This window comes from Megalobrama amblycephala, linkage group LG18, assembly GCF_018812025.1.
Source record: "Megalobrama amblycephala isolate DHTTF-2021 linkage group LG18, ASM1881202v1, whole genome shotgun sequence".
In the NCBI taxonomy this organism is placed as follows: domain Eukaryota; kingdom Metazoa; phylum Chordata; class Actinopteri; order Cypriniformes; family Xenocyprididae; genus Megalobrama; species Megalobrama amblycephala.
In genome coordinates this window covers 16,742,522-16,755,232 of record NC_063061.1, presented here as the reverse complement: position 1 = coordinate 16,755,232, position 12,711 = coordinate 16,742,522, and the positions used below count along the sequence as shown (strand labels likewise).

At 37.2% G+C, this 12,711-nt stretch overlaps 2 protein-coding genes across 6 annotated transcripts in view; one reads left to right on the top strand and one right to left on the bottom strand.

Annotated features, from left to right (window-relative positions):
• LOC125252666 (serine/threonine-protein kinase pim-2-like) overlaps positions 1-12,711 on the top strand; it is a 681,247-nt gene that overhangs the window by 331,592 nt on the left and 336,944 nt on the right. The window lies entirely within an intron of this gene.
• The window catches only part of ppp3ca (protein phosphatase 3, catalytic subunit, alpha isozyme), a 63,479-nt gene that overhangs the window by 7,728 nt on the left and 43,040 nt on the right, over positions 1-12,711 (bottom strand). For 3 of the 5 annotated variants that reach the window (XM_048166138.1, XM_048166135.1, XM_048166136.1), the window contains exons 5-12: positions 10,732-10,877; positions 10,459-10,598; positions 4,860-4,937; positions 4,596-4,690; positions 4,019-4,144; positions 3,036-3,113; positions 2,931-2,954; positions 2,309-2,393 (exon numbers count right to left, since the gene is read on the bottom strand). In XM_048166138.1, the coding sequence (XP_048022095.1) occupies positions 2,309-2,393; positions 2,931-2,954; positions 3,036-3,113; positions 4,019-4,144; positions 4,596-4,690; positions 4,860-4,937; positions 10,459-10,598; positions 10,732-10,877 (772 nt within the window). The remainder of the gene's footprint in view (positions 1-2,308; positions 2,394-2,930; positions 2,955-3,035; positions 3,114-4,018; positions 4,145-4,595; positions 4,691-4,859; positions 4,938-10,458; positions 10,599-10,731; positions 10,878-12,711) is intronic. The other 2 variants (XM_048166139.1, XM_048166137.1) reach the window with 1 other exon arrangement.

The window sequence follows — 12,711 nt, the reverse complement described above, 5'->3', positions numbered from 1 at the left end:
TTGCATTTCAGGGGGGATCCCACGGTAAATATCGCGTTCCAGGGGGTAAAATCCACGTTTTTGCCAGGGCTCCCCAGGTAAAAGTTGCATTCCAGGGGCTAAATATCATGTTATTTGGGGTCGCTTCAACCTGCGGACATAAAAAACAACCCGTGGCAACAGTGTAAAAGTAGCTCTATTATGCTGGAAAACCGTGGACATAGATTGAGTTCACGGGAACGAGACGAGATTTTTACACAGTATTTTTAAGAAATCCTCAATGACGAAAATGACGATCATCTTGTAATGAATGTCAATGAAGTTATGTCAGTAAAAAACAACAATACTCAAGTACTGTAAAAGGTTTTGCCACAAACTCAACTGACTGGCTTCTCTCCTACATGTATATGATTTCACATGAGTCTCTTCAGACCTTAGAACTGTACATGATTCATGAGCTTCTACAACTTTTGACCTCCTAACCGAACTCCTTTCCACAAACTGATCATAGAAATAAAAACAGTATAAATAAAAATAAACAACAATTTAGTTTTATTAAGTGCAAACAAAAAGTGCAACCATAAAGTACTCTCTCAATATTCAAAGTGCAAATAGAGACTAAAATGTTTCTACAAACATAATACAGAACTAAGAGATTGTTACAACTACACAGCCGAGCCTAAGATAGCTTTCATATTAGGAGATATTTGAATGCATCAGGCAGCCGCTTTCAAAATGCGTGATTTGAATGCGTGCTCGCGTTTTACTTTCGCTTTTGATTTCGCACATGCTCTGTGAATAGAGAGCGGCGATGCTGATCGCGAATTCTACAAGATAAGACACTTGCTCTGTTGTGCAACGAATCCTCCGCCATGGTCTTGTCAGTCAATTCGTCACGTGATCAGTGAACTCGGATTCCTGCTGCACTACGTACAACCAAAGACTATAGAATAACACAAGACGTGTCACTCGTATTGTTTTGAATGGGAGAAAGTGTAACGCGCAATATGGCGAAATAAGTCCCGCCTTCTAAATAAGAGCCAATCGCCGACTGGAAAAGTCATCGCGTCACTTCAGCTGCCGTTAGAATCACCGGTTTCTATAGAAACAGTCAGACGCGTGCCTCCGAAGAGACGCGCATTTAGGCCTGCGCATGCGCATTAGCTTGATCCAGCCTGAAAAATACAGTTTTTTTGTCATGATTCGAGCGAAAAATGATTCAAGAAACTAAATTTATGAGCCGGTTGTTGTTAGATTTCATTGGTGATTTCAAATATGAAATTTAATTGTAAGGTTGGCGAACAGTTTTGGAGAATTTGATGTTTTCCCCATTCAAAGAGATTGCATGATGCCCAGGATGCCCGAGAGGCGTTTCAAAGATGGCCGCCGAGTGAAATGACTTGTCTTAAAGGGACTTTGGTACAACTCTGGAGCCTGCATTGGACAAGCAGGATGGAACTGAAGCGACCGTTATCCAACTGAATTATGTGGTTTTTATTTTTATAAAAAGCAAAACGAAGGTGTTATGTAAATGTAGCGGTGGCATATATTTTATCCTAATTTTACCCTCATGCTCCGTCATGTCAGCGGTGCCTGGGTCCAAAGTTGCCCTGACACACCAAAACGACGCTCGACACCTGACGGCCAAGTAGCACGTCCGTTCTTCTCCTGCGTAAGAAGAAATGCCTTTCCATACCAGCAGGTGGCAGTAGCTGAACAGCCAATCAGAATGATCAGATGGCACGACCTACCGACGAGCTCTGACGCAGATTCAACATGTCAAATTGGCCGAAAAAAGCAGACGAGGACCAACTTCAGCTGACGGTGCAGAACACACTGAGAAAACTTAGACGGCTGATGAACAAAAACTGCCCAACGGCCGACCGTTTGTTAATAAACGCCATTTAAAGATATCGTCCTCATCATGCTTACTGGCCTGCACCACTCCTTGCAAGTGTGACATAATGTTTTTCTAAGACCGTAAAAAAGGTCTTTATGAATCAAAATATACAGCTGCCTTTATATTTTAGGAAAGGGGTCTCTCAAAGATACTTACTGACATAATTATCCTCCCCAAATAACTTGCAATTTTATGTTACAACCACAGATGTCCAAAGACAGCCCAGAATTCCACAGTGTACCTTTAAAATATTACTTTTACAGCAGTTTCTTACATCCCAGTTTTATGTTGTACTGGATATCAGCAATGTCTTGCTTTAAGAAGCCTCTCCTCTATTTATCATATATGACAAGCAAGAACAGTTTCATAAGCATGTGACTCAGCTGACCGCAAACTGAATGACTCAGCTGGAGGAAGCCCCATTTGTACCTGAGCACTGAGAACATCTTGGCCATCTTCCCAATGGCACGGATCTTGTTCCTAATCACCTCTTTGCGAGCAGCTGCTGCATTGGCTGTGGGCGGAAAGAAAAAATAAAGCGGTCTCAGTCTGTATGACCAGAGGCTAAAAACCTCCAGAAACTTTTCTTCTTTTATATACATAGATGTAGACACACAAGAAAATATGCATTGTGTTGGTGGCAGTTTCGAGAGTAACCAACTTAAAGAAGCGACTACTTACTAGCCTACATGATTCAGTAGTGTGAAAATAGCAGCTTTTTTCATAATCATGTAGCTTTTAAAGTAACAAGCTACTTTTTCCAATGACAAAACGTTGTGTAAAGTGTTTAGTGAGATGAGATTCATTGAATCAGATTAAAGTAAATAATAATGCTAAAATATTATTTTCACTAGCTTATTTTTAATTGCCTTAAATTAGTAGCTTGTAACTTGAAATGCTCCAGTTCTAAAGTAGCTTTCCCAATACTTGTTGGAGGTAGTTGCTGTAGCGCAAAGAAAAAACTTAATGTCTATTACAAACACAGTATCACAACAATGCTACTTAACAGGAAAGATACTGAAAGGACTATGAGTCATAATTCAGGATGTACCTGACGTCAAAGAAAAGGCCCTTTCTGTTGAGAAATCATAATCATGTTTCATGTGCAATAAATCATGTTTATCTTCTGCATAGGACAGTTAAGAGGATGTCTCACCGTCAAAGATCTCGTCTCCATCATTCATCAGCTCATCGTCAGAACAGATGCTCAACACATTTACCAGCATCTCCGTGACTGCAGGCCAAGCAACAGTCAGTCACAACATATCAAAATGACGTTTAGCTGAAAGTATCAGACATTAGCAAAAGTTTTTTGTTGAGTCTGTTTTTTCTTAAAGGGTTAGTTCATCCGAAAATGAAAATAATGTCATTAATTACTCACCCTCATGTCGTTCTATACCCGTAAGACCTTTGTTCATCTTCGGAACACAAATTAAGATATTTTTGATGAAATCCGATGGCTCAGCGAGGCCTGCATACACAGCAATGGTACTTCCTCTCTCAAGATCCATAAAGCTATTTAAAACATATTTAAATCAGTTCATGTGAGTTCAGTGGTTCTACCTTAAAGCGACGAGAAAAAAACCCCAAAAAACCCAAAATAATGACTTTTTAACAATATCTAGTGATGGAGCGTTATGAATCTTTTGAGTCGAATTAGTGATTCGGATCGTGCGTCAAACCATCAAACTGCTGAAATCACGTGACTTGGCGCTCCGAACCACTGATTTGATTCATAAAGCTCAGAAGCAGTGTTTTGAAATCGGCCATCATTAGATATTGTTAAAAAGTCGTTATTTTGTTTTTTTTTGCCGCACAAAAATATTCTCAGCGCTTTATAATATTAAGATTGAACCACTGTACTCACATGAACTGATTTAAATATGTTTTTAGTACATTAATGGATCTTGAGAGAGGAAGTACCATTGCTGTCTATGCAGGCCTCGCTGAGCCATCGGATTTCATCAAAAATATCTTAATTTGTGTTCCAAGATGAACGAAGGTCTTACGGGTGTGGAACGACATGAGGGTGAGTAATAAATGACAGAATTTTTATTGTTGGGTGAACTAACTCTATAAGCAAAATTAATTGTCAAGCCTGTCAATATCCGGTTGTATATGTATGTGACAGAGAGGTACCTTTCTCCCCCACAAATGGCAGTGACCAGGTGAAGACGTCCATGAAATTTGGCAGCCAGTAAGGATGAGGGGAGCAGTTAAACTGTCGGATGTTCATTACATTGTTCTCGTACTTCAGAACGGCAGCTGAGGAAGTGAGTAATAAGAAAAAGTGAGCCACCGGCATTTGAGTTTTTTCTAATCAATAATATGAGAAATAATCTCAAGAGACCGTGGCTTCCTGAGCCTCTGGGTTTGTTTCCTAATAAACTAATTCAAGTGGAAAATTGCTAAAATAGTGTGTACACACAATGATATGACAAAACCCAAGCTAAATGAGCATTCTGAGGAAAAAAATTTAATTCAAAAATGGTGTAAAAGCATCCAGATATACAGTATATCAATTTGTGAACATTCATTTTTCACAAGAAGCCTCCACTAGATGGTACTGCTGAGAGGTTGACCCTGTTCCATCAGCGGATGATAAGACCACATGGATGGAGTCACTCGAGCTGATGGTTCTGCCCACGCTCTCAGTTCCCATCACAATGCTCCATTTTTTCACACAGATCTCACTGTGATAGAAAGCAGGACTCACCTTTGTTATTGTAAACATCAAGGTAGTTTGGTGCAGAGAAGATGGTAATTAGAGAAGGGAAGCCAGTGGTCTGACTCTTCCTGTACATCCGGTATCTGTGAGAAGAGGGAAAGGGAAGATAAAAACATTTTCATTTACTTTCATATACAAAATGTGCAAAAACTGTACCTGTATGGAAAGGTGTACACCTTTGTATCTTATATACCCCTAAAAGGTGCATATTAGTACACAAATGAAAAAAACAAAAATGGAAGGAAAACATACCCAGCATCTTGTGCTTCGTGTGCTCGAATGATTGATAACAAGTTATTATTCTGTAGGAAGTCACAGACAGCCGGATAACTGCAACACAGAGATTGAGAGATGGAAAAGAGAATGAGAAAATAAGAGCCAACATTCGGAAACTGTGGGTGGACGAGTCTCATTAATGTTGTATTGTTTTTTCTATGCTTTCCGCTGTCAGCCAACCAAAACGTTCATGTGTGAATGGAGCATGAGTGCAGTTCCACGTGTCCAGCAGGGGCAGTGTGGTACTCAACTGTTTATCACTTCATATCCATTTACAGATATCCTGAGAAAAAAATGCCTTGTTCTTACATATTTGCAATTCATATTTGTTTATATATGTTTGGATATACATTAACATTCACTCACAGTCTCAGCAGATCCTGACATGATTTGAGTTTCAATGAAATTTATATTTCAAAGTATTGTGACACTTTGTCTCATGATGCTCTATCAGTATTCTCATGCCAAGTATTTTAGGTGTATTCTTAGTGCATTTTTCACAAGAATATTTTTGGTAAAAAGAAGATTTAGAGGCAAGCATAATAACACTTAATCATTTCGGTAACACTTAACAATTAGTTAACATGAACTCACGATGAAAAATACATATAAAGCATTTATATTCAAATTTGTTAAAGGTGCCGTAGAACGTCTTTTTAAAAGATGTAATATAAGTCTAAGGTGTCCCCTGAATGTGTCTGTGAAGTTTCAGCTCAAAATACCCCATAGATTTTTTTTAATTAATTTTTTTAACTGCCTATTTTGGGGCATCATTAAATATGAGCCGATTCAAGTTGCGGCCCCTTTAAATGCTCACGCTCCCCGCCCACGGAGCTCGTGCTTGCCTTAAACAGCATAAACAAAGTTACACACACAGCTAATATAACCCTCAAAATGGATCTTTACAAAGTGTTTGTCATGCAACATGTCTAATCGCGTAAGTATGGTATTTATTTGGATGTTTACATTTGATTCTGAAAGAGTTTGATAGTGCTCCGTGGCTAAAGCTAACATTACACACTGTTGGAGAGATTTATAAAGAATGAAGTTGTGTTTATGCGTTATACAGACTGCAAGTGTTTAAAAATTAAAATAGCGACGGCTCTTGTCTCCGTGAATACAGTAAGAAACGATGGTAACTTTAACCACATTTAACAGTACATTAGCAACATGCTAACGAAACATTTAGAAAGACAATTTACAAATATCACTAAAAATATCATGATATCATGGATTATGTCAGTTATTATCGCTCCATCTGTCATTTTTCGCTATTGTCCTTGCTTGCTTACCTAGTCTGATGATTCAGCTGTGCACATCCAGACGTCCTGCCCTTGTCTAATGCCTTGAACATGGGCTGGCATATGCAAATATTGGGGGCGTACATATTAATGATCCCGACTGTTACGTAACAGTCGGTGTTATGTTGAGATTCGCCTGTTCGTCGGAGGTCTTTTAAACAAATGAGATTTATATAAGAAGGAGGAAACAACAGTGTTTGAGACTCACTGTATGTCATTTTCATGTACTGAACTCTTGTTATTCAGCTATGCCAAGATAAATTCAATTTTTAATTCTAGGGCACCTTTAATATTAATTTCAACATTTATTAATACATTATTCAAATCAAAGGTTTTATCATTAATATTGTTTAATATACATGAGCTTACATGAACTAACAATGAACAGTGGTATTTTTATTAACTATCGTTAACAAAAATTAATAAATACCGTAGCAAACGTACTGCTCATTGTTAGTAAATGCATTAATGTTTACTAATGGAACCATGTGGTTAAGTGTTACCATTATTTCTCTTAGTTTTCAAATAAAAACGGAAAACATATGCATTTTGGCTGTTCATTTACACAACAACGCTGTTTAGGGGGCCTGAAAATACCGTTATTTTCTCTGTGTAAACAACAAAAACGTAAATTTGTTGTAAACGGCAATGTCATGCACATGTGTTCAGTCTACAGAAGAGGATCTTAATCTTGCAGAGAACCCCTAGTCTTTGTATTTATTTATATTATTATTTATTTATTTATTATCATCTGTCATTTTTATTTTATGTTACGATTCTTGTCTAAGAAATGTTCTATGTTGTACCATTTGTGGTTGTTAAATTCCTTTTGTTCAATAAAGTTCTTGCAAAAAAAATAGGTGTGTAGTGTTTTTTTTTTTTTTTTTTTTACAAAGTGACATCGCCAACTACTGGCCTGACATGAATAATACAACGACTTTAGTTGTTTTCACAGATCCATGTGAACAGCAATCCTTTTGACAATGTTGTCGTCTGCATATGAAACCTTTCAAAAAACGCAAAGGAAAAACTTTTTAATACACCACTGTCTTGTAAACATAACCTAAGTCCAGCGCAGATAAAAAAATAAAATGGCAAAAAAATCATATTGCAACCAAGAAATTGATATAATATCCTACATCCCCAGAGCTCTGCTGATTCCCACCTATATTCTAAACCTGTAGGAACAGAAAAGGAGATGTCAGGCAGAATGTTCACTCTGCTCTTTTCCTTACAATGAAAATGAATGTGGAAGGACGCTGTCAAGCTTCACTGTAAGAAAGCGCTAACATACGCCTATAACTCAGAGAGTGTGTAAAAGGGTGTGTGAGCTGCTTTCTCTCTCTCGTGTCGTTGGTTAATGAGGGGGCACTGCTGCTTTACCACTGCTTTCTACCAATCACTTCTTCCTCTGCATCTCTCTTTCTCTCTCGCTATCACTCGCTCCAGTTTGGGAAGAGGAAGCGGGTCGTCATGGCAACACCACACTGCAGAGCCCTTGGGGATTGTGGGATAGATCGCAAAGCTGTGTTGCCGTTGCTGGCCGCAGTGTAAACCCTTCGCTCACTCCCTCCTTCCATCTCACTCTTTCTGCTGACTACAGTACGATCAAGAGGCTGAAAAGGCATCCCCCCTTCTTGCATAGTCTGACATATGGCTATCAGCATAAAGTCTGGTCAACTTTCAGATTATTCTGACAAAGAAACGCCCACTTAGACAAATATGGACTGTTTTTACATGTTTGAAACCATGGTGGAAAATATATGAATCGGGAAATATTCAGTGTTTAATACAAATTCTTCTTAACTGACTGCACTTGTGTTCATTAACGCACAAAAATAATAATAATTTGACTCATCATCTGCACTTTTACAAAGGAAGCCAATCCGTAAAATTAAAAATACTCAGCGTTTCAATAGCTATAGGGCGTAAACAATAGTTATGTTAACTTGTATTGAACCAGGGAATATTCTGTGAAAAAAAAAATAAATAAATAAATTAAATCACAGTTTTGCTTATGGATAAAATCGAATTAATTTGCTACTAATTGCTTCTTCTATACTCTAAATGTCTTCATTTGTACAGGTGCATTATGAGAAACCATATACATGTAGCCTGCATTAGCATGAAGGCAATCACATAAACAAACAGAGTGAATGGAGTGAAAGAGGAGTGATTAAACACCAACATGGTGATTCAGGGAGGTGGGCAGCTCGAGGAACACTGACAACACAGATTAAAACAAATGGCTTCTGTGAGCCTTGCATAACAGAAATGTGTGTGGGTATTTATCTGTCTAAGTAGAGTATGAAGCGCTGTGTGTATGTGTAATAAATTCAGTCTTGTGTGTCCTGTAACATGGCTGCCTCTGGTATCACACTAAGGAATGTAAGGCTCCGAATCAGTGACCCAAATTGGCAGTTTACAAGGATGGATGGATGGATATAGATAGGATGACTTTCTGTCTGTTCCTCACACAAAGCTATTATATAGTTTCAGAAGATTAAATGCTAATGCTAATGCTAAAGCACAACATTAAAATGCTGAAAAACAAAAGATCAATCTTTACTCTCGCTCTATGAGAAACAAACACTCATTCTCACATACTCACTTCTGTTCCATTTCAGCAGAGTGTGTGAAATAGAAAATGTGTGAGACTGTTGCTTTAAGCAGTCAGAGCAGAGGGCAGAAAACAACAGCAACCCTGAACACCTGGAGAGACCCAACAACCCCCCACAGACTCGGCTGTCCTCATACATACATACACACACTCACATGAATACACTCAAATGTGTGCACATGTTCTGTGTTACACAAGCATCTACATACACGCTGACACATATACCTATACAACGTATGCCTATTTACCTATACATACAAGGGAAACTGGGGCTAGTCATCACAGAAGCTGTTTCTTTGTTACTTTGATATGTTTAACCATCCAATACAGCCATTTCATTTGTGATTAAGGTATCTTAAAATGTAATAAATGTATATATTTTTTTATCCTGGAATGATTTTATAACATCATATATCAACATAGTGTAAAATGGTATTAAAATTATGTGTATAAGTTGTTGCTTTGTTATGAGAAAGAATGTCCAGAAAGATGAATTTCATTGATGTCATTCTGAGTAACCAATATAAAGGGACCATTTTGGATCAAGTCATGTGGTCAATATCATGTGACAGGATGTGACATTATTTAGACACCTGCACACATGGTCGTGAAGCAAAGTAACTAACTCTCTAAAACTATTTGAAAAATTCATGTTTTCACTTGTACATATGCATGTTCCGAAACATCGGGTCATTCGGTACAACCGCTATAAAACATGGAAAATGTTGGAATATTTAAAAAACTTGTACTAAATATAAAATGCTTGATTGTCCTTTTGCTAGCTAGCTAGCAAGCTAACTAACTAGCTAGCTAGATATGAGCATGTTAGCATTGTTTGAAAATATTGTCATTCGGTATAACCAAAACTGTCATTTGGTAAAACCAAAATTTTGGTCAAACTGAATGACTTTTTTGGTGACAAATTTTGTCCATCTTGTAAAAAATGACAAAAGCAGTGTTAACTGGTTATAAAAACCACATAATCTCATTGTTAACACTGAATAAAACTTTAATTATAATATTTTTAATTATAACTCCATTATGGTTTTTTACACTATTATAAACCTTATTCATCAATGACCCATAAACAGATATATATATATATATATATATATATAGAGAGAGAGAGAGAGAGAGAGAGAAATTGCATGTAAAAATATACACTACCATTCAAAAGTCTGGGTTCAGTAGGATTTCTTTTGAAATGAATTAATATTTTTTTATTTATTATGATGCATTAAATTAATCAGTGACAGTAAACACATTTATAATGTTAAAAAAGATTTCTATTTCAAATAAATTCTCTTCTTTTGACCTTTCTATTCATTAAAGAATCCTGCGATAAAAAAACGAAAACAAAACATGTATCATGCTTTCCTCAAAGAATTCAAGCAGCACAACTGTTTTTAACATTAATAATAATACATTTTGTCATGTTTTTATTTGGGCAAGATGTCACATGTTTTAATCTCATTTTTTTATTGATTACAATATTTTTTTTTCATAAAACAATGGTTGTATAATACCTTTCACATTTTGTTTGTTTCATAAATTGTTTCACTAAGTCGAAAAGTCCATGTGACAACATTTCCCATATAATTCCCACTCAGGCACATCGAAACACCCTTAAAAAAACCAAAAAAAAATCACCCACCTGTAGAAGTATGAGCAGCCTCTGACTGTGTTGTGGCTAAAGTACTCTTGGCTCTTTTCGTTGCCGAAGTCCTCCAGGGGATCAGACCAAAGCAAATCACACATAGGCCCGAATGCTGGGGGCTCCTTGAACCGGTCCAACTAGGCCACAGAGACACAAATATAATACAGAATACAGAAATACACACACACATACACTGCTTTCTTGTGGCCATGCATGAAATCTTTCTCCTCCCACACACAGCGCTTCTGTTCACGCATGGCTTGGCAGTACCTTCTTTATGTCGTCTAAGGTCTGTATTTCTGGGGACAGGCCACCGTGGACGCACAGGAACTGTTGGTTCATGAGAGCTGCCAAGGGCAGACAGTCAAACGCGTCCATACAGGAATCGTAAACCTGCTCTGAATACTTGATTTTACCTGATACAAAATGAGGGAGAAAGAGAACAAGTGAGTACAAAGGAAGATAAGTAATTTTTTTCTGTTCAAATACATGGAAAATTTAAAAAAAAATCAGCCAATATCTATTACTCTGTTTTTCATTTTCAAACAGAGACATTTTTCAGTGCTAGCATAACAAAATGAAGACCAGAGAATATGCATTAGGTGCGTAATTGATGCTTTATCTGTGTATTTCTTTCATTCTTGTGCTGCCACGGAGCATGATGGGAAATGTAGTTTGGTTGCACACATCTGTCACCTCATAAACCTGCTGAATGAGTAGAATATTTTTTTTTTAACTTTATCACTATTCTTTCTTAACAGTAAAAACTAAACGGTACCATCAACATTCACAACTGCAACTTTAAATGATAAATAGGGAGACGAGTGCCCTTCTCACCTCAACATTCATCATCTGCATCCTCAAAGTACTGTACATGAAATCTGAGATTTGGATATAAAGCTGTTTACATCAGAAAAATTCATAAATTAATATTGTATTAATTAATTTATTAATTTTACCTGAAAAACCATAATGTTAGTCAAGGTTTCAAAACACGTTATTATTGCTACTGTACCTTTAAGACAAAAACATATAAGTCACATATTATATCTATCATGACAACTCTCTGAAGAGTTTAGTAATGGATGTTGTCTTAGCGGAATAGATCAGACATGCTGCTGCACAAATAGTATATATGAAATTACCCTTAACAGATCTATACAGGTGGAGCTGGGGAAGGTGAAGGGTTTCAGTCGAGCTCTGAAAGCACACTGCTACAGCAAACATTGACCAACTATTTAAATGTCAGCAAGCTCATTGGCTACAGATGCAACAGGAACCAAACAGCTTGTGCCGTGTAGTGAACAATGTGATTGTCAGCTGGTTATGTTAAGGACGCGCCTGCGCCACCTAGAGTTTCATGACAGAACTTAGTATTTGTATAAGTGATCTCTGTTATTCTCAGCAAAACGGCACTTTTGTTGTTATTAGGGAGAAGTTGCTGAACTAAATGAGCATAAGTAAATAAAATATGCTACATAAATCTATACGTTAAGTGTGGGCGGTCATATTCTAATAAGCAAAAGATTCTGACATCATAGGTATACATTGTTAAAGGGATAGTTCACCCAAAATAGATGTTTTGTAAGATATTTTTCTTACAAATATGCATCGCTTCACTTCAGAAGCCCTTTATTAACCCCCTGGAGCCCTATGGATTACTTTCATGATGGATGGATGCACTTTTTTGGGCTTCAAAATCTCACGCCCCATTATAAAACTTGGAAGAACCAGCATATATTTTAAAGGTGCCATCGAACGTTTTTTTAAAAGATGTAATATAAGTCTAAGGTGTCCCCTGCATGTGTCTGTGAAGTTGCAGCTCAAAATACCCCATAGATTTTTTTAAATTCATTTTTTTAACTGCCTATTTTGAGGCATAATTAGAAATGCGCCGATTCAGGCTGCGACCCCTTTAAATCGTGCGCTCTCCGCCCCCTCCCGAGCTCTCGATTCTATCTCTGCATAAACAAAGTTCACACAGCTAATATAACCCTCAAAATGGATCTTTACAAAGTGTTCGTCATGCAGCATGTCTAATCGCGTAAGTACAGTGTTTATTTGGATGTTTACATTTGATTCTGAATGAATTTGAGGCTATGCTCTGTGGCTAACGGCTAATGCTACACTGTTGGAGAGATTTATAAAGAATGAAGTTGTGTTTATGAATTATACAGACTGCAAGTGTTTAAAAATGAAAATAGCGACGGCTCTTGTCTCCGTGAATACAGTAAGAAACGATGGTAACTT